Raw genomic sequence first — 25,907 nt, forward strand, 5'->3', positions numbered from 1 at the left:
TTTTGACACAGGACCTTGTTATAACAATTGCTGTCCATTTTCTGGCTGACAGGTAGCGATGTTGACAGATTGACTAGCTGCTGAGCAGGAATGGGCATCTGTATGAAACAAAAGAGATGAGGAGTGAGCAATGAGGTTTTGGATTTGGATGTTAGGGAGCGAGTCCATTGTGAAAGGAAGTGAATGAGAGATCTGAGTATTGGGGGAGGTGGGGATTGCAGCAACTGTGGGGAAAAGAGGCTGCAATCGGCAGAGGCAAGGCTGAAGCTTTGGGTATGGAGTTAGGGTTAAGAGTTTGGTGTAAGCATTGCAGTTCTTTCTGGCCTACAAGAAATGCTGTAAAAAGAAAATTTATCTTCACATATACATTTTATTGCTCAGTTCCCTGATCATTAGGAAGCCTACACTGCAACTGTTAAAATTAAATCAGCTTCCACATTGCACTGTGGGAACATAGAATCAGAGAATCCCTACAGTGTGGAAAGAGGCCATTCAGCCGATTGAGTCTGCATTGACCCTCCGAACCGCATCCCACCCAGACCCTGCCCCTCCACTCTATCCCCGCAATCCCGCATTTACTGTGGCTAATCCACCTAGCCTCCGCATCCCTGGACACTATGGGACAATTTAGCATGGCTAGTCTACCTAACCTGCACAACTTTGGACTGCAGGAAGAAACTGGAGCACCCAGTGGACACCCGCATAGACACAGGGAGAACATGCAAACTCCACACAGTTACCCAAAGCTGGAATAGAACCCGGATCCTTAACAACTGAGCCACTGTGCCACGATGATTTTAAATATATGAATGAAATGTCTTGTATTTCCATCATGAGAGTAACACACCTTGTAATTTGCCACCATTAAAGTGCACACCTATTTTTTCTTTTAAACCCATTCTCTCCTTTGTGCCATGATGTTATTGTCAGGCTAATCTATCAGTTTAAGTAAGATGCCTTGAAAATAGCAGCCTCTCAGCAGTTTGAATACTATTCCCATTACTCATCAGCACTTAATAATCCAGAAACACTTGTTCAAAAGAAGTTAAAGAAACAGTAGCCACCCAAACAGAGAAGTAACTCAACAATAATCTCAAAACAATAATTCCTGAACTCCTCGCTGAGCATGTCATTAAGTCAAATAGAGTTCAGGTGAAAAGTTATCAATCTCTGTTTTTCTATCTTCATATTGCTGCCGGACCTGCTGACTCTTTCCAGCATTTTCAGCATTCATAGCATTTTGCCTTTTTATTCAGTTTTGAAGTTGTTCCTTTTCTGAAAAGTAATTTTCTACTTTTATTCTAGCGCAGTTCTTGTAATTTTCTTTGTCCACCTATTGGTTTACAATTCCGTACAGCTTAATACTTTGATTTATTTTTATTTTGCAGCCAGTGGATTGTGCTGTTCATGATTTGGTTGTTAAGGAGTTACAGCAACTTCACAACACAAAGGAAGACAAGTTTATTGTGTGTTTGAGCAAGATTGCAAAACATTTCCCACCTTTTGCTGACAGGTAATAGTTAAAAACTTGTAATGCATCTTGTCACAACCTGGCAACATGGATCCTACTTTCCTGATTCAGAGAATCAAGTGCAGCAGTTGTTCCAGCTAGTTTAAATTAAATGGTAAATTGATTTAGTAGGCATGAATACCGAACCAGTTAGCCCACTTGAAATACTTTGGTTTCACTCAGTCTTTTTTGAAGATTTGAATCTGTTTTTGATGTTACGGGGTGAGTAAATTAATGCTAGAGGCACGTGGAGAACTTGTTTCTATTGCCCTTTCAAGTTTTAGATTAATTTTGTATCCATTACACTGGAAGGTGCGTCAGAATTTTTCTGCATTTGAATTCTTTTGGCATTATATAGCATTTCCAGGTAAAGGCCCAAAAGAATGCAGAGTAAGGTTTCCTTTACATTGTTCTACCTTCACCACCATATCCCTCAGTCACAGCTTCTGAACAGTTTACTTAACTATGCCAGCATATTCTGAATAAGATTGCCATTTAGATTTGTCAAATTGTTTGAAAGGTATGGAGTCCTCTAAAATTCCATTCACGTAGGAACCTTAGACATGTTAGGTTTAACCCTCTAGAATGAGACATAAACCCACTACTTTCTGAATCAGACGCAATACCATAGCTGAATATTACATTGTCTATGGACTTTCGTGAATTATGGACCCTAACCTCCAGAAATGTTTCAATAAACTAATAATTGAAAGACTCTGAAAAATGTAATACCTTATTAAATCATCAGACCATTAGCAACGCTTACAATAAAATCAAGTCCCATTGTGGTTTCAGTTGCTGTAAATTTAGTGCTCACTTAGTGAGAATTAAATTTGTTCAGCACTGATTTTATGCAGGGCTCAATCAGTTGCTTTATCCATGAGAATTAGAGAGGATAAATATGAAAAATGCTCAAGTCTGCAATGAGCGTTGGATGATTGTCAGTTGAATGGGGTAAATAGCCTTACCTTATTTTTATTTTCTTAGCAAGAAGAACATGATTTCACAAGTCTCTATGCATTTGCAGTGGGTAGATGGAATTTTCTATTCCTGGAAATGGCAGACTTGAAGGTGGGAAGGTAACAATTAGGCAGGGTATTGGTGTAACAGAACCCTGCTGTCATCCCATCTCTGCTGGAATCAATTTCTCGGCCAGAAGACCTTTGATCAACCTTTCCAACTCACTGCCACTTGAGGCATGTTTCTCCATGCTCTTATGTTCAATGAATAATCGGAAGGAACTCTTGTTTTCTGTCATATTGGTCCTAATTTAGCTATTCTGGGTTATTTTAGAAATAGTAGAGGACTCCCAACTCAGCAGTGCTGAAAGTTGATACTATTGATAAATTTCAAACTATTAAATGGAGAAGGAGCTGTAAGGTCTTATTTCTGATGTTTGTCAGATCACTGATTGCTCAGTTAAAAGGGGATTATGCAACCTTGTGGTGGTATTCCATCCATAAATCTGAATCAATCTCTTGCTAATCATGTCTGTCTGATTACGACGTGATGAAACACCAATTTTGCTTTGTCAACCAGTGTAATGGGGTGTTTGATTTTAAATGGACATTGAATTTTTTACTACTGTTTGAAGTTCTAAAGTGCTTTGTGATTATTTATTTTCAAGGTTTATGAACGCAGTATTTTTCCTATTACCAAAGCTATATGGCGTTCTAAAAACACACTGCCTCGAGGTAGTGATGTATAGGGCAGAGGAAATCCCTGACATCCACCTTCAACTGAAGAGCAAGGATTTTGTACAGATCATGAGTCATAGGTGAGCAGGTGAACTATATTGGTTAGGTGATGTGAGAATCTATTTTCTCTTTCTTAGGCTACTAATCTAATTCAAGTTATGTTCTCTTTTTCTGATATTCTAGCACAAATGCATTTTCACTTTTTTCCAGTTTGCTAAGTTTGTGCTGGTTTACCCCTGGGTGATTAACCTGTTCTCTGCCTCTGTCAATGTACCTCTTAAACCAGTGCAAGGAATTACATTAGAATGGCTCAGAATAACTTCAGTTAATCTCTCCCCATTAGGAGCAAAGTACCTAGTGCCATAGTCATATTTTTCCTTTAAGTTTTATTATGGTTGCAGACTGCCATTGGGGAGTTCTTAGCCTTAACCCATGTCATACTAACATAGCATTTTGTCCTGCATTAGCACATTCTCTGCATTACATACTGTTTCCCCATTGTAATAATAACTGTACTGTAAAAGTACTTGATGACTGTAAAGTATCTTGAGACATCTAGTGACTCTGAAATACACTAAATAAATGCAAGCCTGTTTATTTCAAAATATCTTCGGATGTTATTGCATGGCAGAAATGGTTCAAGGTTGTTCACATGTCTGTCAATGCATGTTGCATAGGTATTGAAAATTTTATCTTGCAGGCACTCACTGTTGTGGAGTTAATCCTCAGTGAACTCTGACAACTCTGATACCAAATTTTTTCAAATATTTACAATCTTACTTTTGATATCACTGACTATTTGAAATGGATTCCTGCTCACTTACTAAGTAGAAATAGCACTGTCCTTTCTGTATGTAAATCTTAACTTTAAAGTTTCATTTTTCATAGAGTCATTCAGCACTGAAATAGACCCTTCAGCTCAACTTGTCGTGTACCTGTCCAAATGTCTTTTAAACGTTGTAATTGCACCTGCCTGTATTTTTTTTTCCTGAAAAACATTGTAGTGAACTTTTGTTTTTATAAAATACTATGCAACTGAAAATGTTTTCAACTGAAAAGGCTGACATGCATGTACTTCAGTATCATTCCAGGGCATTGAGATTCCTGTGCTGATAAATGATGGTTAAAGAGTCATTGTTTGAAAATTATAGCCAGTTTATCTTGGTAGCTTAGCGGTAAATGTGCCACCCCCAGTGAAACTGATTCAAGCCAGATAGGTGTACCTCTCAGTAATACAAACAAGAAGTGCTGCAGGAACTCAGCAGGTTAGGCAGCATCTGTGGAGAGAAAAACAGAACTTCGAGTTTCAAAAATTTCAAGTCCAGTATTACTCTGTTTTGGAACTGAATGGATCTCCCTGTCTGTTTTGAGTTAGCTGATCTCATCTAATGCAAGTGGAGGAGCACTGCACCCTTAGGGGAAAATTAGAAAATTTGCTTGGTTTTCAGACCCTTGATTATGTCTTCAGAGTGTGCCGACGCCTGGTGATTACACATTGTGTTTGGCTATGGTGTCCCTCAGTTACTGAACAGTTTTTTTCTCTTTATTCATTCATGGGATGAGGGCCTTGCTGGCTAAGCAGCATTTATTGCCTATCCCTAATTGCCCAGAGGGCAGTTAAGAGTCAATCACATTGCTATGGGTCTGGAGTCACATGTAGGCCAGACCAGGTAAGGATGGCAGTTTCCTTCCCTAAAGGACATTAGTGAACCAGATGAGTTTTTTCAACAATTGACCATGGATTCATGGTCATCATTAGATTCTTAATTCCAGATATTTATTGAATTCAAATTCCACCATCTGTCATAGCAGGATTTGAACCCAGGTCCCCAGAATGTTATCTGGGTCTCTGGATTAACAGTTCAGTGATAATCCCAGTAGGCCATCGCCTCCCATGGGTTCAAAGATTTTGCATGGTGATTTGGATAAAAATGTTACAAAGCCTAATTTATTTCTCCTTATAAGGGATGAAGACCGACAGAGGGTCTGTTTGGATATTGTATATAGGATTAAAGCCAAATTGAAGTCAGCAGAACTGAAAGAGCTGCTACATTCAGTGGTGGCTTTTATTTCTCATCCATCTCCTGTTTGTCGAGAGAGAATGTACGATATTCTGATGTGGATATATGATAATTACAGGTATGAAATTAATAACAAAAATGATTCCAAGATTAAGAAAATCTAGATAATATAGTAGGAATGATTAATATTTATGGAGGCAATTCAGCCCTATTGTAAACTTACTTGACTGAAGGAAGCATTCAATTGAATATTTTGATATTTGTTGCACTTCAATAATTTTTTAATAAATTATTTTTTTTGAACATTTGCTTTTATAACAATATTATTCGCTGATTAGCAGGTTACACTTAAGTTAAATATCTGTATTTGTCCATGTCCATTCTTACAGTTGTATCTATTTTGCATAATTTTCACTTTCTAGTCAGCATACGCAGCAAAAGAAAATATTTTAAAACCAAAATCATTAAAAGCACCAACCAGGCCCATATGATTGGTCAGTTATCGTTGCAAAAGCCTGCAAGATGTTTCCCCAAATGACATGTACACCTTTCTCTGGACCCGCTGCTGAGTACTGCATCAGTGTTGAGTTTGGAAATATCTGCAATTCAACTGGGAATTTCATTTTCTGTTTGCAAATTATGTATGTTATTGCAAACTTTTGCTATTTGTTTATATGTATGAGGGAGGAAGAGGCTAGCTATTGTATTTGTATTTCTTCTTCCATTCTTCCACTCCTGTCAATCCACAATAATTAACAGTAGCATGATCATGATTTTGCAACACATACTGATTTAAAAGAAACATTCTTCATTTGATCTGATGAAAAACTGTGTGAAAGACATATAGAGTTTCAACACACTGTCTTTTTATACAATATTCAGTGTGCACTGAAAACATCTAGACAAGAAAATTTATAAACCGTTTTTAGACACAAGGCTTAGAAAAAAGATTGGAGATTGGAATTTGAAAGTTTTCAGCATAGTCACTCAGCTAATGAGGTGAGTTCTGATGTCCTGGTTTGAGTTTTGCAGCAGATAACAATGGAGATGTTGGTACTAAGTCAAGCATAAGGTGCTTCAGTGGTTTCCTTTGTTCAGAACTGAATGAGGTAGACATCTTGGCTAATATTCCTTTGTTTAGGCTTCGCTGAATTGTTCACCCAAATGAGAGGTGTGACATTCCAGAAAAGTCATAAGTTAGCTTTTGTCCTGATATCTAGACCAGTTCTAGTTTCTCCAATTGGTCTTCATAACTGAAAATCCTCATCTCTGGAACATTGTCATAAATTTCTTCTCCGTTCTCCAATACTTTCACATCCTTTTTAAAGTATATTGCCTGAAACTGGAGGCAATAGTCTAGCTGAGGGCAAACTACTGTCTTTATGTAAGTTCAGTGTAACCTTCTTGCTCCTCTACTCTATGCCCCTATTAGTAAAACTCAGGATATAATTTTCTTTATTAACTGCTCTCAATCTGTCCAGTCACGATTAATGCCTTCTGCACACAAACACTCATATCCCTCTGTTCGGTACACACTTTCAAGTTGTACCCTTTGTTTAATATTGTCTCTCTATGTTCTTCCTATTGAAATGTATCAGCACACACTTCTCCATATTAACTTTATCACCTGACCACTCACTGTACCAACTTGTCTGTAACTTTTGACGTTCTATATTATCCTCCTACTTTTACACAGCTTTCAAGTGTTGTATCGTCTACAAGTTCTGAAATTTTGCCCTTTGCACCAAAATCTAGATCACTATATATATTAGGAAAAGCAAAAGCTCCAACATTGACATTCCCTGGCCCAAAAAACATCCTGTAACCATTACCCTTAGTCAACTTTGTATCCACATTGCTACTGCCCATTTTATTCCATGAGCTCTAACTTTGCCTGCAAGCCTGTTGTGCAGCTCTGCATCAAATGCATTCTGGAAGTCTGTGCTCACAACATTAACATCATTGTCATCACAAGCTTGTTTGTTTGTTATCTCTTCAGATTACTCTAGTAAGTTAGTTAATTCTGATTTCCCTTAAGAAATCTATGCTTGCTCACAGTAATTAACTCTCATTTGTCAAGTTTTGAAACCACCAAAGTCAACCTGATTGATCTGTAGTTACTTGGTTTATCCTTGCATGACTTTTTTGAACAAGGGTATGATGTGCAGTTCTCCAACTGTTTGGCAGCACCCCTGAGTTACAGAAGACTGAAAAATTCTGTTCAGTGCCTCTACAATGTACATTCTCACTTTCCTCTATCCAAAGATGCGTCTCATTCAGTCCCAGTGCCTTGTTAATTTTAAGTACAGAAAACTTATCTAAATAACACCTCCTTCGCCCTATCTGTGATTCCAATTTCAAGGAACTATGCACCAGCACCCCTAGGTCTCTTTGTTCAGTAGCACATCCCCAGGGCCCTACCATTAATGGCATAAGTCCTGGCATAAGTGTACTTTTTCTTTGTCATCCCTCAATGAACAATTGCTCTCATCTGCATCCTGAACTAGAACCTGGATGGAAAATAGGATGCACTCCGAGAACTCCAGTGCGATTTCCTAAGTCTTTTTTGACTGCTTGCTCATTTACCATCACCCCTCTCCTAGCATTCTCTTATGCTACTGAGGGACCATATCTATTAACATGTTATTCATGTGACCCTCCATCTCAGATGCATCACAGTGGCACAGTGATGCCAGCTGCTTTTTTAAAATCTCTTCTGCACCCTCTCTAATGTCTTCACATCCTTGCCAAAGTATGGTTCTCAGAATTAGAGCTAAAGCCACGTTTAATGTAACTTCCTTGCTTTTTTACTCTGTGCTGCTGTTCATAAAGTTTGGATACTGAATGCTTTATTCACTGTTCTCCCTGTCCTGCCACTTCCAATAATTTTTACACATAAACATCCAGTACTCCTGCAACCCTTTAGAATTGTACACTTTATATTCTCTGTGTTCTTTGAACCAAAATGAATCACCTAAACTCTTCACTGCATTAAATTTCCATTCACCAACTTAAGCACTTTTGAAGTTCTGCACTACCCTCCTTATGGTTCATATTAATTGCACACTTAAGGGCCTCAATTAGATCACAGGCAGGCAGCCCACTCAAAACCTTACCTGATGCACATAGAAATGAAGGGTCTTCATTCGATGGCACACATTTTTAGAGTTCACCCTCTGCTTTCCTGTTGTGGATGGCATGTAAAATCCAGCCCACTGTGTTTCAGTGTCGTTAATGATGTAGAGTAATAATTGAAATAAGCCAAGAGAAATTTGAGGTACATAGACAAAATACTGAAAGTGCTGGAAATGCGAAATAAAAACTGGAAATACTGGAAATACTCACCATGTAATGGAGCATCTGTGAAGAGAGAAACAGAGTTAATGTTTCATCTGAACTGTTTTCATTGACACATTATTGACCAGAAGCATTAACTTGATTTTTGCCTCCACTAATGCTCCCAGATTTGTTGAGTATTTACAGCATTTTCTATTCTTATTTAATGAATGTTGAGGTGCACAGCCTGAACAGTGAGTGTGCTGGAGTAATAGAATTTTATCATGCTGTTTATGCTCCAAGGCATGAGATGTCAATGGGAACATTATGGAAAGGTTGTGAAATGTATGAACACTGATAAATCCATGAATGAATACTTTGAACTGATGAACCCAGAATAATATTTCACAGTAAATCAGATCTATTAGGACCACATCAATTAAGCTTTAATTAATAAAAAGTGGATTTAAACCAGATTTAGTGAAATAACATGTTTTAGGGTGATGTTAGCTGTGAAGTGTAAAATAAGCAAGCATGATTTGTCAAGTGACAATTTCTCATCTTTGTGTTGTTCCTCTGTCCTAATCAGAAAACTAAATTGGTTGAAATTCTTGATGCTTCAGGCAAAAAAAATCGATTCAAACTCAATATATTCCAAAGTGTGAATGAAAACATAGTTGTGAGCTGAGAAAGTTTGCTCCCAAGTTAATGCTGAAGTATTAACTCTATTCCTTCAGTTTTCCAATTTATACCTAAGATTTTTTACTTAGGCACCTTTGTACATAGGATGGCACAGTGAATGGCAACTTTGTACCTTTTCACTGTACTCTTGTATCCCTGTACTTGAGTCCATGTGACAATAAAACCTAACTCTGATTCTATTCTACAGAAAGTCAGCAGGAGAAAAATGTTCCATTTATTCTGTATGTTGAGGCAAATGCAGTAAATCACATTCCCTCTCTACAGAGACCCGGAAAGTCAATCTGATCCTGACTCCAAAGAAATATACACAGAAACAAGCGATACATTACTTCAGGGATTGACTGATGAAAATCCTGCACTACAGTATGTAACTAATCGGTTACTTATTAACTTGGAAGGGAGCTGAATCGTTCATAATGATTCTGTAGAATGTTGTCAGCGATAGTAATAATTTTTGAAATATTGATTTTGTTTTCAAAGCAAGATTTTTTGATGTGACTGCTTTCTTTTCAGATTGTATATTAGAAACTTTTGGAGTCATGAAAATAGACTTCCAACAGGCACACTTGACAGAATGATGGCCAGTCTTGGATCATTGTACTGCAACAAGATAGAGACCCAGTACCTCAGTATAGCCACCAATGTGCTACTGGAAATGACAAGTCGCAGCCCTGACTACAGCCGTGAGATGTTCGAATATCCTCTATCTGAATGCAAATTTCAAGTAAATACAGGAGGCTTGTTTGTCGTGTTACCTTAACTAAATTTTTTGAAGACTATAAATGCATTATTATTACTATAAACAAAAACTCTAGACTTAAAAGTTAACCTATTTTGTAAACTCAGAAACAAAAACAGAAATTGCTGGCTGCATGTGTGGGAAGAAAGCAGAGTTAATGTTTAGAGTTCGGTGACTGTTCTGTTCTAATGATTTTGCCAGCAAATTCTGCTTTTGTTTCAGATCTCCAGCATTCGCAGTTTTGTTTTAGTTGTAAACTCAGAAAAATATTTTTAAAATGCCAGTTTCCTTTTATTTGCCATGTATATGAGTGATGTGGGCAAATTAATCGCTGACCATTTTTCATTTGCATATCACTCATCAACCAGTTCAGTTTTTTATTAAAGTTTGATTAGATTTTTAAAAACATAACTCTGGCTAAATTTACTGGGATCAGCTGCTTTATTGTGTTTCTCCTTAGCATTATGTTACAAGAAATCCATGACGTCCCACTTAATGAGAGGAACTTCATGGGCCACCTGCATATCTTCCTAAAGCTTATTCTAAAACCTATGATAAATTAATTCAACCTTTTATTGTCACATGCTTACATGGTGTTTTGCAGCTGACCCCATTGCTCCCAAGGTTACTATCTTTTATCTTTTTTAAGAAGTGTGTCTAAAATCATCATTACTAGGGGAACTAAGTCCAAGTTTAAATTTTTATCTCACTTTGCAAGTGTTATTTATTGCATATTATTGTTCTGCAAACTGTACTCATTTTTGTTTAGGATTATTGCATCGATTCAAGTTGGCATCAACGTAGTAGAATTCTTACTCCTTTGTTTGTGGAAACTCAAGCTCCAGCAGGCAGTATTAGAAGCCCATCACAAGAAGCATCAGCTGCAGATCAAAGCACAATAGGTGGCCAGATTAGAGCCACCCTAACCCATTATGAATTTACACCAACGCAGAGTTCTGGTAAGTTACTCTTGTTTTATAAAATTTTATCCTAAGAGACTGGCTATATTCCAAAAAAAAAGTGACTTTAAATCTCACCACTGAAAAATTTGAAAAACATAGAGTTTTTATTCAGTTCCATACCAACGTCGTCAACACTTAACTATTCTCCAAAGACAACAAGTCAGCTACTCTGTTAGCTCAAGCCTATCTTGCCAGGGAAACTAAGTATTGGTGATAAATTCCCACCTTGCCAGGATATCATTGTGCCTAAAAACTGTGACTAATGTGGTCCGGTTGTCTATTTCACCATTCATAAGGTTAAAATCCAAATGCCTTTTTAACTTGCTTTCTCAACATTTGAACTTGACTTAACAGACCCTATACAAAATTATTGACTTTTGAAATACTGTCTGTAGTTTTGTTCTCCTTACCGATTGAAGGATATTCTTCCAAGGAGTTTCCTTGGAGGCAAAGTAACATAGTTTCATTGGTCTGAATCCTGGGCTGAGGAGATTGTCTCATGAGGACTGTTTGAATGGAGTGGATGATGTCTATATTTTCTAGGCCTGAGAAAAATGATAAGTGATCTAATTGAGTCAGGTAAAATTCTAAAAGGACTTAATAAAACAGATGCTGGAAGAATGTTTTCCCTGGGTGAGGAATCAAGAACTAGGGTTCATGGTCTCAGAAGAAGAGGTAAGCCATTTAGGACTGAGATAACTGTCTTCCCTTAATGAATTGTGAATCTTGGAATTTTCTACTTGGGAGGTCTATGGATACTCCATTAGTAAATCTATTCAGATTGATAGATTTTTGTATACAAAACAAATTAACAGATATGAGGCCAGTATGGGAAAGATTATTTGAGTTAGAAATTCATACATGATCCCTATTGATTAGTGAAGCAGGTTCAAGGTCCAAATGCCCTACTTTTCTTATTTCTTAAGAGTTTCTAACTTATTGATAGTTGAATTCTGTCTGAGAAATGCCTAGATTTGTCCAACGAAATATATTCCAAATGTGGAATGTGACTGTTAATCTTTTGATTATATTTGATGTCTCTTTCTAGGTGCACGGAATTTTAACTGGTTAACAGGGAGCAGTTTGGATACTTTTGCAGAATACTCCCTTCCTTTCTCAGAATCGGTGTCCTCCTCATTGCTTGTATATTCTAAACGGAGTGAGAGGTTACAGAGAGCAGCTGTGAAGTCTGTTGGCCCAGACTTTGGACAAAAAAGACTTGCTATTCCAGGAGATGAAGTTGATCGCAAAGCAAAAGGTATCGTCAATTAAATTCAGCTTTATCATTGTATCTAATTTGTCGATTGGTTCTTGTCTTCGTGCTTTCTAAGTTACGTGGAGTTGCCACACTGCTGGTTAATCATCTTCAAATCAACCCATGTTTGGATTTGGTGAGTGATATTATGGCTGGAAGCCCTCCCTGCCACAAACCATCCCTGTTTATTAGGGTCAGTGATCCACTGTGATGCATTCTGACTCGTATACTCGTTTCTTCAATTTTCAGCATGCTGCTAATATTCAGAGGTGTCACTGTGGCATGTTTGCCTATCACCTGTTGGAAGTACAGAATGGAGGTGTCTTTCCCTTTCAGCTTTCTTCTTCCATTGCATATGCTGATCTCCAACCAACTTGACTCCATGCCAAACTAATTCCTCATTTTTTGTTTGAATTGCTGTATAATTTTGAGTATCATTTACTGTTGGATGTCATGTCAGTTTTATTCGAGTCACGCATATGGGAGTAAACGGAGACAAGGCAGGTGGATGGAGTTAAGCTACACATTAGCTGTGATCTCATTGAAGGGCAGAACAATCTCAAGAGACTGAATCCCTGTTCAGTAAAAGGAAAGAAAAGGAATTAAAAACAAGTAGAATGATACAGAGGCACAGGGTTAGTGGGTGAAACTGAGAAGCATCAGGAAGATGGATACAATTTTCTGCTTGTGAGCAATACCATGGGTGATTAACTTTTGTCTTCTTGCAATCCAGCAGTAGCAGATCAGAGGGCAGACATCCTACGCCTGAGGCGAAGGTTCCTCAAAGATCGACAGAAAGAGAACATAATCTTTGCCAGAAGGAGCATCCAGCAAAAGCATCTGGCAAAGGTAATTCTGCTTAACATTTTTCTTTGAAATAACATGTAAAATTTTGTAATGTCCTTGATATTTTGCTACCACAATATGTTTACATCACTGCTGTCACTTCAGTGTCGATAGGCACCACTTTTTCTGTCATTGAATGATCTTAGAAATAGCTGTTCTCTTGAAATGCGTATCTTTTAAAACAATCCAGCACAGCATAGTGCATTAAACATTGGATGTGCATTAAGACATTAGAGCAAGATCTGTTTATCACAAAAATATTTATGAATTTTTTTTTAATGCGCAAACAAAGACTAATTAGATGAAATTAATTTTAATTGCCTCTCAGAACATTAGGCACTAGCTGGTTAAACCATGGCTATTGTTGAAACTACAGGCCTTAACATCTTTCTGATATCAACATAGAAATAAACCTCAGTGCAGATAATAATCTGATTCCAGAAATTATTTTGAACATTGTCGTTCATATCTGTGGGCTGTAAAAGATTGCCTTATATAATGTATTACTCTTCAAGTTTCACGCATGAATGTTGAATCTTTCAAGAATATCTTTAGGAGGGAAAAAAAAGACCTGACTTCAAATGATAAGCCTTATTTGGCTTTGTTGCAACATTGGCATTTTTGGCGTGTAAGAGCTGGATCCAGTATTGACTGGTCATGTCTCCAATTGGATCACTGCTCCCAAAGAAAGAGAAATTTAAAAGTTGTCGGACTGGACTCTTGCATTTCAGACACTGTTTCATATTGCTGGTAATATGACACCAAGGAGCTGAAATCAAATCATAGCAATATTTGAAATGTAAATTTCCTGTTTGAGTTGATGTTTTTGGTAATCATTTAAAATAAATGTGTTGCCCAATGTATTTTAGTAGTGCAGAGGAAATTCAAACATTTGCAGTAAGGAATTAATCAGAAATATTAATGAGAGTAATTTCACCTCCTAGGTTTTTAAGTATAAAGAAGAGGGATAAAGGAAGCTGAGTAGTTTTGATAACAATGGAATCTCCCTGGTTAATCAAGAAACACCTTTAATTGTAGTCATGGATGTTCATTATTTTAGTTTCTGCTTCCCTGGAAAGGTGCTACTTACACAGTCATAGAAGTCTACAGCACAGAAAAGACCCTTTGGTGCATCAGAATAAATCTGTAAAAAGTAATGTTTGAACTGGGTGTAAATCTAGTATGACAAACTCGCATGATAGTTGTATTAAATATTACTTATTATTTTTCCAGGAAATGAAAACTGAACAGCTGAAGAAACGTGATGCACAGGTCACTCTGTACAGATGTTATCGTGTAGGCGATCTGCCTGATATTCAGATCAAATTCAGCAGTTTAATTGCTCCACTGCAGGGTCTAGCCCAGGTTTGTAAACAAAATCTAATAATTTTAGCCTTGTATAGATAAGTCTACATTAGTTGACAAGTATTTGCTGATTTTATTTCGATAAAGTTATTTTTCTATATTGTTACTATTAACTTGCAATGTGTGCAGTAATGTCTTTATTTGAAAATGTAGAATACTTATAATTTTAGTATTTACTTCCAGGGTGTACACCACTAATAAATCTTTTTGCGGAAGTGTTAACGAGCTTTTGTTTAAAGCTGTTTCAGTGTCCGCAATCTAGATGTTTTATGAATTAAATTCATAATAATAAATAATAGCCAGAAAAATGAAAGCAGCTGAACAAAGAGCTTTCAGTTCCTATTCATCTTAGGCATTCAGGTTTCTTTGCACTTGTAAAACAAGATCAATCAGATTCAGCCCTCTGGGCACTACCATCATGTTGAGTTTTCATCTGGAGTGGAGAGTGCCCAATCCAACTGAGACATTAACCATTCCAAAAGCTTTAAGGAGAGCTGTTTGTAGAATGATTCAACCCAGGGATTTATACAGCTGAAGAAATTCACCTGGCACATCGTTCCTGTGTCAACTCTTAGTTAAGTCCACTCGGAAGGAAAATTCTCAGGAATCAACAACAGAGGGAAGATCATGGCATGGTGATAATGTGACTGGACTAGTAATCCAGGGGCCTAAGCTAATGTCCTGGGTTAAAATCTTGCATTGCAAGGTAATCTCATGAAAGCTACTCTAGACAATGAAGCCATTATGGTTGCTGGAACAACCCATCTGGTTCACTGATGCCCTTTAGAAAAGGAAGTCTGCTGTCCTTAGCTGGGCTGGTTCATATGCAACTCCAGACACACAGCAATGTGGTTAACATTTACTGTCCTCTGAAATGGCCCAGCAATCTTTCAACGGCTGTTAAGAATGGGCAAGAAATGCTGGTCTTGTCACCTATGAAGGTGGGTCATTAAAGGATATACCTAAAAAAAACCCAAAGTAATGTCAAAATTTGTAATTATTTTGCAGAAAGACCATTCACTTGCTAAACAACTTTTTAGTGCCCTATTTTCTGGAATCCTGGAAGATGTGAAAAAGTCTAAAACAGCTGCTGAAATGAGTGGCATTGGAAAAGAGCTCTTGAAGCATTTTACATTTTTGCTCAATACTACAACTTTGTGTTTTCCACCATTTGTGACCTGTATTCAGGTAAGAAAATTTGCTGCTTAATAGAATTATAGTTTAGTAGCTTACTAATCACAATTTTGATTTCTGATTTGAGAGATTTCAACTGGTGTCAATCAAATAATGAATCTTTATGGATTTGCCACTGTGAAAAAGTAGAGGAAGTTTACAAATAATTTTAAAAATTATTATTACTGTAAACTAGGGTTAGAAGATGCATTTCCAAGCTGGTTAGCTGACTTATTGCTCTTAACAGCATGCCTTGTTTATATAATTGTCTCATCATATTATGTAAGGGTTTCTCTGATTTACCATTTCTGCGGTGCTCCTTATGTTAAATCAGATGCTTCATAGTGTTCGACACTGAAGAAGCAAAATCAAAAGATCAAGAGGGAGGGAAAATCGACAAGGCCTAGACAGATTACCATAGCAATTTTAATAAAATAGGGAGTTGTAGCAAGGTGGGGAGAGATGCTTAAGGAATTTCAGAGGTCAGGCATGTAGTGCCTGAATGATCAGCCACCAGTAGTTAAGTGAAGGATGGACTATCTGGAGTAAATTTAGGGAGTCGGAGGGCTTGAATAGGAGTGTTAAGCAGAATGTCACTTAATGTTAGAGTGGAGAAAAGCCAGGGAAGTTGTGAAAAGTGAGGTTGAGACTCTTCAAGTCAATTAATTGGGGTATATCAGCCTTTAGATTTTGGAAAGAATGACATTGATTAGTGTGTGGGACTTTACGTGGATGTTGCAGCATTTTCATTTTTTTTTATTATTGAAGAGGGAAAACTAATAGGAACATCTGTCATTTAGCCCCTTGTACCTCTTCTTCCATTTAGTAAGGTTGTGGCTATAATAGTGCCCAGTGTAGGTTTCCGTAGGATGGGATGATAATGCCAGACACCTGGCTGAAGTGAAAAGAGTTTGGAAGGGCTGAAAAAGGAGACATTTTGTGAATTAGATGATTCTTGAAGGAACATAGGGTCATTCTAGTTCATGGCTCTTCATCTCCTCAATGCCATTTTCTTTCACTAATTCCATATCACTTAATGTAATTAATCCGCAAAAGCCAATTAGCTTCTGTCTTGAACATGCTCAATGTTTGAGCTTCCACAGTCCTCTAGTGTAAAGAATTTCTAAGATTAACCACCCTCTGAGTCAAGACATTCCTCTTGTCCTCAGTCTTAAATGGCCAACTCCTTAACCTAACATTATATCCCCTGGTTCTAGAGGTATTCAGGAAAACATCCTATTTGCATCTACCCTGACATGCTCTGTAAGAATTTGGGAAGTTTCAATAAGGTCACACCTCATTTTTGAAACTGTGGAGAATACAGTTTCCTCACTCCGTCCTCATAACATTGTCATGCTACTTCAGGGATTAATTTGGTGAACTTCCATTGCACTCCCGCTATGGAAAGTATAGCTTACTTTAGATAAGGAAGCCAAAACTGTACTCAGTACTCTAGGTGAGTCCAACCAAGGCTCTATACAAATGCAACAGGACATCTCAGAATTCAAATCCTCTTGAAATGAAGGCCAATGCGCCAGTTACCTTTCTAATTGCTTGCTGCACCTGCTTGCTAGTTCTCCTGGCATTCTTATAAGTTGCTTCCTTTGATTTAATGGAATCCTTATTTCTTTCATTAACCATTGTTAATTTCCCTTGTTTTTTGGATGTTTTTGCCGTAGATCAATATATGTTTGTTTATAGTGCTTCTTTAAATACTAGCCATTGCCTGTCTACTGTCAAATCTATTGGTATATTTTCCAACTCACTCAAGTCAACTTCCTGCCATACCTCGTACTTTCCTTCTCTCAGAATTAACACCCTAGTTTCAGAATGAAATACGTAGCATTCAGATTTCATGGAAAAGACTGTCATATTATGGTCACTTTATACTGAGGTTATTGATTAACACTTTCTCATCACGCAACACCAAATCTAAAATGGTCTGATTCCTACTTGGCACCTAAAGATACTGGCCCAGCAACACTTCTCATATACACTCCAGCTGTTCATTCTCTACAGCATTCATGCTGACTTGGTTAACCCAGTCTGTATGCAAATAGAATTCACCCATTATGACCGTTTAAACTTTATTGCATGCATCTTTAGCTTCCTGATTTATAGTGTACCCAATATTAGTACTGTAGTTTAGTGTTCTATAAAACCACTTCCCACCAATGTTTATTTCCCTTGCAGTTCCTTAGCTCATCCAAATTGATTCTACATTTGGATCCTTCGATCAATGATCCCAATTTATTAATTTACTGCTGTCATCCCTTATTCAGATTGCTATCCCACCTCCTTCTCCTTTAGATGGTTCCATCCTTAGTTATTCAGTGGCCAGTCTCATTCACACTATAGTCACATCCCTGTAATGGCAATTAAATCATATATTTTCCTAGTTCCCTGAAATCTGCTTTCAGGATCTCAACTTTCCTTCCTACCCAAGCAGTTGGTATTGACATGGACCATGACATCTGACTGGTTATGAGGGGAATTGCAGAGAATAAATGGTACTGGGCAAGTGAATTGGATATAAAGAATAGTCAAAGCTGGTTGTGCCAACAATATGAGATAGCAAGAACTGCAGATGCTGTAGTGAGAGATAAAAAAGTGTGGAGCTGGAGGAACACAGTTGGTCAGGCAACATCAGATGAACAGGAAAGCTGACATTTCGGATCGGGACCCTTCTTCAGAAAATGAAGAAGGGTCCAACCCAAAACGTCAGCTTTCCTGTTCCTCTGATGCTGCCTGGCCCGCTGTGTTCCTCCAGCTCCACACTTTGTTGTGCCAACAATATGGGTGCTTTTGGTCTTGGATATTCAAAGCCCCATTAATCATATCAGGCTGGAATTTGCTCCAAGTGTTTGGTGTAACTGCATCCTAACACTGTTTTTCCAAGGAAATTTTGTTCTATTGTATGCAGATTTTCCTTGATCCTAAGTGTAACATCTGTCCACTGAGTCCATCTGTTACTTATTTAAACAGCCTGCCCAAATGTGAAACACCAGTTCCGTAAGTTTATTACAGCTATGTCAGTAATGCACTGGGACAGGTTTGCCCATTGATATCAGCATGACTGGAGGTTAGCAGAGTTGTTCTGGCTTCTGTGATGTAGAAGACTGGATTGGACCACATTCGCAATCTGATCTGCTTTGTCAGGAACTGGTGTTTTAGATTTCTCATGTGGATTTGATGTTGCAGAGGTAATTTTTGTGTATAAGGGAGCAATGGGGCTACAGTAAGGTTATGAGACTTCATTGGGATAAGAAAATTGATGGAAATACAAAGGATGAGTTCAAGTGAAAATGCTGCAATTAATCAGTGACACTTCATACAGTATATGAAAACAGTATATGAAAAAACAGTTTATATAAAAACCAGCTGTTTGACATGAATGTTGACAAACAAATGGTCATGAGATTGCTGTAAAGTTTAGCAGTGTTTAAAAATAATCGCACTGCTAAAATATAGAGAATTTAGTACTTTTTTTTAAGGTTGTAAGGCAGCCAATAAAATGAATGTGAAATGAATGGGGCAGATGATGGCACGGTATTTAACACTGTAGCCTCACAGCGCCAGGGACCCAGGTTCAATTTCAGCCTTGGGTGACTGGCTGTCTAGGGTTTGCATATTCTTCCCATGTCTGCATTTCCTCCAGTTGCTCCATTTTCCCTCCACAGTCCAAAGATGTGCAGGTTAAGTGGATAGAGTAGGGGGGTGGGTCTCATTGGGATGCAGTTTGGAGGGTTGGTGCAGACTCGATGGGCTGAATGACTTCTTTCTGCACTGTAGGGATTATGATTCTAAGGCATTTCTGGTTTAGTTATGTCAATTACATTCAATTTCAGTTTATATTCTGTATCCACTTATATGATTAATTAATTGGTTAATTTGTGCTTTTGCCTGATCTATGCATTAAAGAAATTAAGTGGTTAGTTTTATGATTAAAAACTTGCATTTGGAGAAGATTAAATAACCTAGGGTATAATGGTTTGCATTGTATCAGGATTGTTCTGTTATGTTTTGTTTTGCAAGGATATGAGTTGTCGGCAGCCAGATCTGTTGAAGCTTGATCCCTCTATTGTAAGCTCAACCGCCTTAATCAGTTTACAACAACCAATGGGAATTATGCTTCTGGAATTGAGTTTGATGCCGCTCAGCCTGTTAGAAGAACCTCCAGCGAAAAGACCACGAGGCCGAACCCAGCTGCCCCCTGACACTGCCCGATGGGTAGAACTGGCTAAGTACGTCTTTATGTAATTGTTAAAACATTAAAGTGAGACATATGACAATGTACTTACTGTCACTGATGTTACTTTTCTTCTTCTTCCTCATCCAAAGGCATAGACTTATGCTGCAGATCATTCTGTGAATATCTGACCAAAGTACTCTCATGTGAATCTAGCTTTTCAGTCTAGCTTTAAAGTGTTAGTTACCCTGTCATTAGCTCATTATGGTGCAATCGCCCATTGAACACCGAGGATAATGTAAAGACGTTTTTTTAAGTTGGCGAATGTTCATTCCAAAAGCTATGAGTGCTTGACTTTAATCTTTCTGCAGATTGTACCGATCACTGGGAGATTATGATGTTCTGCGTGGGATCTTTAGTGAAAAGATTGGTACAAAGCCGATCACTCAAAAGGCACTATTGGCAGAAGCAAAAAGTGATTATGCAGAGGCAGTCCGATTATATGATCAGGTAAAAGTGGTTGTGAGAATATTGACGGTCTGATAAATGGCAGGCCCTGAATGTTGAACAGTAGGTAAATAGAAACCCTACAAATGCAAGGAAGTATTCTGGGATAATTCTACATTGCATTGTTACAGTGTGAAAACTGGCTGCCCTTCCTGATCCAAAGAGAAATTTCGGGAAATTTTCTATTCAAACATTCAACGTTAAAAGGTTGTGTTTCTTTTACAATGAATTTACTATGATTTCTGAAAAATGGGAGCAATTGCACATTTTTGCTTCACAGCAGCAAAATAGTAAATTGTAAGCATTGCCCTTTTTGTTAGCTTGAACATTCACAAGGCTGCATTTATTGCCTATTTCTGTTCTTACTGAAGAACTGCCGGTGAGCTTACATTAACCTTGTGCTCATGATGCTCCCATACTGCCATTAATTAGGAAGTTCTAATTAGACCTCTGCATGAATTATTTAGTTTCCCTTAGCAGAGCCCTTTAATCGTAAATGTTCTTTGTCATTTTGACTTATTTTTGGTTGTGGACCTATCAAAGATATGTACAGGGCCAGACTTTCAGAAATTGTACTGTAATATCTTTAAGCTAGGATTGTAAAGTAATATGGATTTGATTTGACAGGCCCTGAATACTGAAGAGTGGGCAGATGGAAACCCTACAGATGCAGAGAAAGATTTTTGGGATATTGCAGCTTTGGAATGTTATAGCCACCTGACTGAATGGAAGTCACTGGAATACTGTTCCACTGTCAACATTAGTGACAAAACCCCTGTGGATTTAGAGGATATATGGACTGATCCTTTCTATCTGGTGAGCAAAAGTGCTTCGAGTTTTAGGGATGTCTAATATTTCAACATTGTCCTTGTGTGTTTATCATTTGCCAATAGAATGAGTGAAATCAATATAAATCTATTAGCAGACAAAACTCCAGAAGCTCTATTTAAAAGTAGTTCACAAAAGTGTTGGTTAATATTTTTGTCCTTTTTTTATTATTGGTGTGTTTATTTGCTATTACTATGTTACTGAGCGCACACAGACTAAAGATTGGAAGCTTTTGATACTGTAATAGAACCAACATGTCAATTCTTCAACTTAAAGAAATCTGTCTCCTGTACTAAATTTTTTAGGTGTGTCAACATCTTGGAGCTGTAGATACATGATATTTCATGCATATTTTATTGTGTAAGCATTTGCATTTGGAATGATTTGTAAAACTGTTTTGTGAGTACTAGTGAACCAGTGTTAGTAACTGTGGGGCTGATAGATGAGAGACTTATCCAAGATGAGCGAACTAAATGAATTGACCAATTACAGTCACCATTACACCTCAGCCACTCAAGCTTGCCGTCACATTTGAGTTGAACCAGTTCAACAGCCTTAGGCTAGTCCCCATGTACCTATTCATTTTTACAAATCAAACAGCTATTGACTTAGCTCCCAATTAATTAGTCTGATTAACACATGCAGAAATCCATAAAACCTTTTAGCTGATTAATTGACACCTGTGGCATTCAAGAGAATACCTAAAGGGAATCAGACACTGTGATTAGCTCCAGACTAGTTGCAAATTTAATTTTAGAATTCAGGGCCAGGTTGTTTGTCCTGTTTTGCTCTCACCATATTCGGGCAGCTAGGTTTTCTGTACAAATTGCCCTATGACATTTTCTGATATTATGCACCAGGTTGTAGTTTACATTTTGAACCATTAGATGGTGCTGACACATTCATCAACAATATAACAGTGATAAAAGTCAGATTGGATTTGTTAGTCGTTTTCACGTTCAGAGTAGGGAATCCAATCAAACTATATCCTTGCTAAGTTTAAGTTCTGAACTTTCAAAGTCGCAACATTATACAATGTCTTTCACTGTACAAGGCCATGCCATTGTAAGGTGTAAACAAATAAAAAAAAAAGTCTCCACTCAAATTAACTGCATCATAGAGTCACACAGCACGGAAACAGGCCCTTTGGTGCACTTCATCAGTGCTGACCAGACATCCCAATCTCACCTCGTCCCATTTGCTGGCATTTGGCCCATATCTCTCTAAACCCTTCCTATTCAGATACCCATCCAGATGCCTTTTAAATGTTGTAACTGTACCCATCTCCACCACTTTCTCTGGCAGCTCTTTCCATACATGCACCAACCTTTGCATGAAAAAAATACCCCTCAGGTTCTTTTTAAATCATTCTCTTCTCACCTTAAACCTAGGCCTTCTAGTTTTGTACTCCTCACCCTAGGAAAAAAATACCTTGGCTATTCACCTTATCCATGCCCCTCATGATTTTATAAACCTCTATAAGGTCAGCCCTCGGCCTCCGATACTCCAGGGAGAAAAGCCCTAGCCTATTCAGCCTCTCCCAGTAATTCAAACCCTCCAGTCCCAGCAACATCCTTGTAAATCTTTTCTGAACCCTCTCAAGTTTAACAACATCTTTCCTATAGAAGGGCAACCAGAATTGTATTCTAAAAGTGGCATAACCAATGTCCTGTACATATTATTTTATTATTGAGGTTGAAAAATTAATAGAACACAGGTTATTTAGCCTCTTATTCTCTGTGTTATGGCCAATGAAGGCAAGCATGCCAAATGCCTTCTTCACCATCCTGTCTATCTCCAATTCCACTTTCAACAAACTTTGCACTTGCTCCCCTAGGTCTCTTTGCTTGGGAACATGCCCAGAATACTACCATTAAGCGTATAGGCCCTGCATTGATTTGCTTTACCAAAATGCAGTACCTCACATTTACCTAAATTAAACTCCATTTGGCACACCTCGGCCGATCAGCCCATCTGATCATGGCGCTCTGAGATAATCTTCTCCACTGCATACTTATTTTGGTGTCATCTGCAAACTTACTAACCATACCTCCTATATTCACATCCAAATCATACATATAAATGATGAAAAGCAGTGAATCCAGCACTGATCCTTGTGCCACTCCACTGATCACAAGCCACCAGTCCAAAAAAACAACCCTCTACTACCAACTTCTGTCTCCTACCTTCAAGCTAGTTTTGTATCAAATTGGCTAGCTCCCCTGGATCCCATATGATCTATCCTTACTAACAACTCTACCATGCAGAACCTTGTGAAAACTCTTTGCTCTGCTTTCACCTTTGTGTTTTTTTGAAGAGGTGACAATCATGTTAGTAAGACACGATTTCCCACGCACAAAACCACGTTGACTATCCCTATTCAGTTCTTGTCTCTCCAAATGCAGTGAAATCCCGTCTGTCAGAATCCCCTCAAGCAGCTTACCCACCACTGACAGAAGGCTCATCTGTCTATAAGTCCCTGGCTTTTCCATTCAGCCTTTTTAAAATAATAGTATTACATTAGCCAACCCCCAGTCTTCTGGCACTTCATCCGTGGCTGCTGACTATAAAAATATCTCAGCAAGGGGACCAGCAATCTCTTCCCTGGCTTCCCACAAAGCATCAAGAAGTTTTCATTTACTCTTTTTGACCAAGAGTGTGGCTGTAGGCAAAACCAGGTTGTGTAGGGCCCCCTTGATGATCTCAAAACTCCATCTAATACAAATCTGTGGGTGGGCCCCTGCAATTTGACATATCTTGATTTTACTGTAATTACACTAATTTCTCTAGTTCGGAATGCTTGGGACCAAGTTATTTATGGATTTTGGATATTTTTGGGATTTCGGGTATTTTATAGATTGTGGAATGATGTTGAAATTCTAACTGCAAGTTGCGCACCAGAAAAGAAAATTGATATAATTACTTACTTGAAGCAAAAGGCTGTACAACAAAGTAACTGAAATTGCTTTACTTATCTAATTACCTTACCTTCCATGTTTCCACATGTACTAAACTAAAATGAAGTCATGAGTCACCTGAGTCTGTCGAATTTCCACACATCTGTTTTTTTTACAATCAATAGATTTTCACACTGGAGACGTTACATTATACTACGTTGTCAGGCTCTTGTGGTGCAGTGGTAATGTCCCTACCTTTGAACCAGGAGATATGGGTTCAAGTCCCATCAGTTCAAAAGATGTGCAATAACATTGGGCAAACCTCACAATCTTGTGTTCAGTATCAGAGTGGATGATCAAAGCGGTTGCCTTTATTACATTTTCTGCTTGTGTGTTTTGTTTGCTATATTTTTGAATGTATTCCTTTGGCTCACTGTCACTGCTTTTTCCAGTACACACTGTGTATGATTCCATCTGACTGCAGAATGCAATAACGAATGAAAGTTCAACTTTTATTGGAGGTTTGAATGTTTTTAACCGTCATTCAGGTAAAGAAGTATGGGGATAAAAACACTGAAGGACGATGTTTGCCCAAATGCACCTATTGTTTTCTAAATTTCTGGCTAGTTGTTGACTAGACTGTTAGATTGAATAACATTGTAACTTGTGGAGGACTGAACATCATTCTCCATTCTACTTATAAACCACTTAACAAGGAGCTGCACAAAAACAAAAAAAGAATTGTGGATGCTGAAAATCTGAAACAAATACAAAAATTGCTTGAGAAACAGCAGGTCTGGCAGCATCTGTGGAGAGTTCATGTTTCAAGTCCAGTGGCCCTTCAGAACTTATGGCAACTTCTGTTTTTTGTGTTAGCTGCAAGTAATGTGATGGGATAGAAGCTTAAGAACAAAAAGTTTTATTCTTGCATTTATTTTTAGGAGACTTATTTGCCACACATGATGCGTAGTAAAGTGAAGTTACTACAGTTGGGTGAAATGGACCAGTCATTGCTGACGTTCGTTGACAATGCAATGAAGGTGGATCAAAGGAAAACTGTTATTGAAACCCGCTACAGCCAGGAACTGAGCCTCCTGTATATCCTGCAGGATGACTTTGATCGTGCCAAGTATTATGTCAACAATAGTATCCAAAGTTTCACGCAGGTTAGTACCTGGCATATGGTCAGGAATCAATGGTCTGTCCATAAGCTAAGTTTTGTCTGTGCATTTATTCTTTTCGTTTTTTAGAGAATTTATCTGCCATATATGGTCAGTGTTTAAAAATGAATTCATAGTTATGTAACTAGCATGTTAGCCATGGATTCTTCAGCGCAATAAAGAGAAAGGAAAATTTGCATTTATAAAGTGTCTAACGTGAGCGCCAGATATCTAAAAGCATTTTGTGTTCAATTTTACATCGATTTGGAAGAGTAGTCACTGTTGTAATGTAGCAATTACCACAGCCAATTTGCATATCACTAACTCTCAGTTGGCATTAGGACAATGACCAGATAATCTTTTTGTGATGTTGATTGAGGGACAGATATTGGCCATAGCACTGGGGATAATTCCCATTTTTCATCAAAATAGTGTTGTAGGTATTTTATGGTCACCGAAGAAAGGAAACAGGCCTCCCTTTTCATCTGAAAGATGGCAAATTTCAGAAACGCAGTCATTCACTGCTGCATTGCTGGGCCAGCCTTGAGTTTTGTGCTTGAGTCCTTGAAAAGGACTCGAACTCACAGCCTCTTGATTCAGATTCAGTGTCAAGAGTGCTACCAACTGAACCAAGGCTCTCTCAACCATGAGGTCCTGCCTCCCCCATACCAGCATAAAAAATCAACTTATGTCTGGAGACTTGTCTCAGAAAGGGAAGATTCTATATGGTCCATATAGAAACTAATTGCATTGGTAGAACAAGGAATGGTGGTCTTCTGA

At 38.0% G+C, this 25,907-nt stretch overlaps 1 protein-coding gene across 2 annotated transcripts in view; it reads left to right on the top strand.

Moving 5' to 3' along the window:
- Positions 1-25,907, top strand: part of prkdc (protein kinase, DNA-activated, catalytic subunit) — a 204,650-nt gene that overhangs the window by 130,500 nt on the left and 48,243 nt on the right. The window contains exons 53-66 of one of the 2 annotated variants that reach the window (XM_048595548.1): positions 1,389-1,513; positions 3,138-3,287; positions 5,173-5,346; positions 9,471-9,569; positions 9,720-9,930; positions 10,715-10,904; positions 11,956-12,165; positions 12,899-13,011; positions 14,242-14,373; positions 15,382-15,561; positions 19,582-19,790; positions 20,107-20,245; positions 20,870-21,058; positions 24,909-25,133. In XM_048595548.1, the coding sequence (XP_048451505.1) occupies positions 1,389-1,513; positions 3,138-3,287; positions 5,173-5,346; positions 9,471-9,569; positions 9,720-9,930; positions 10,715-10,904; positions 11,956-12,165; positions 12,899-13,011; positions 14,242-14,373; positions 15,382-15,561; positions 19,582-19,790; positions 20,107-20,245; positions 20,870-21,058; positions 24,909-25,133 (2,346 nt within the window). Of the gene's footprint in view, positions 1-1,388; positions 1,514-3,137; positions 3,288-5,172; positions 5,347-9,470; positions 9,570-9,719; positions 9,931-10,714; positions 10,905-11,955; positions 12,166-12,895; positions 13,012-14,241; positions 14,374-15,381; positions 15,562-19,581; positions 19,791-20,106; positions 20,246-20,869; positions 21,059-24,908; positions 25,134-25,907 lie in introns of both variants that reach the window. The other variant, XM_048595549.1, reaches the window with a different exon arrangement.

This window comes from Rhincodon typus, chromosome 4 (assembly GCF_021869965.1).
Source record: "Rhincodon typus isolate 14 chromosome 4, sRhiTyp1.1, whole genome shotgun sequence".
In the NCBI taxonomy this organism is placed as follows: Eukaryota; Metazoa; Chordata; class Chondrichthyes; order Orectolobiformes; family Rhincodontidae; genus Rhincodon; species Rhincodon typus.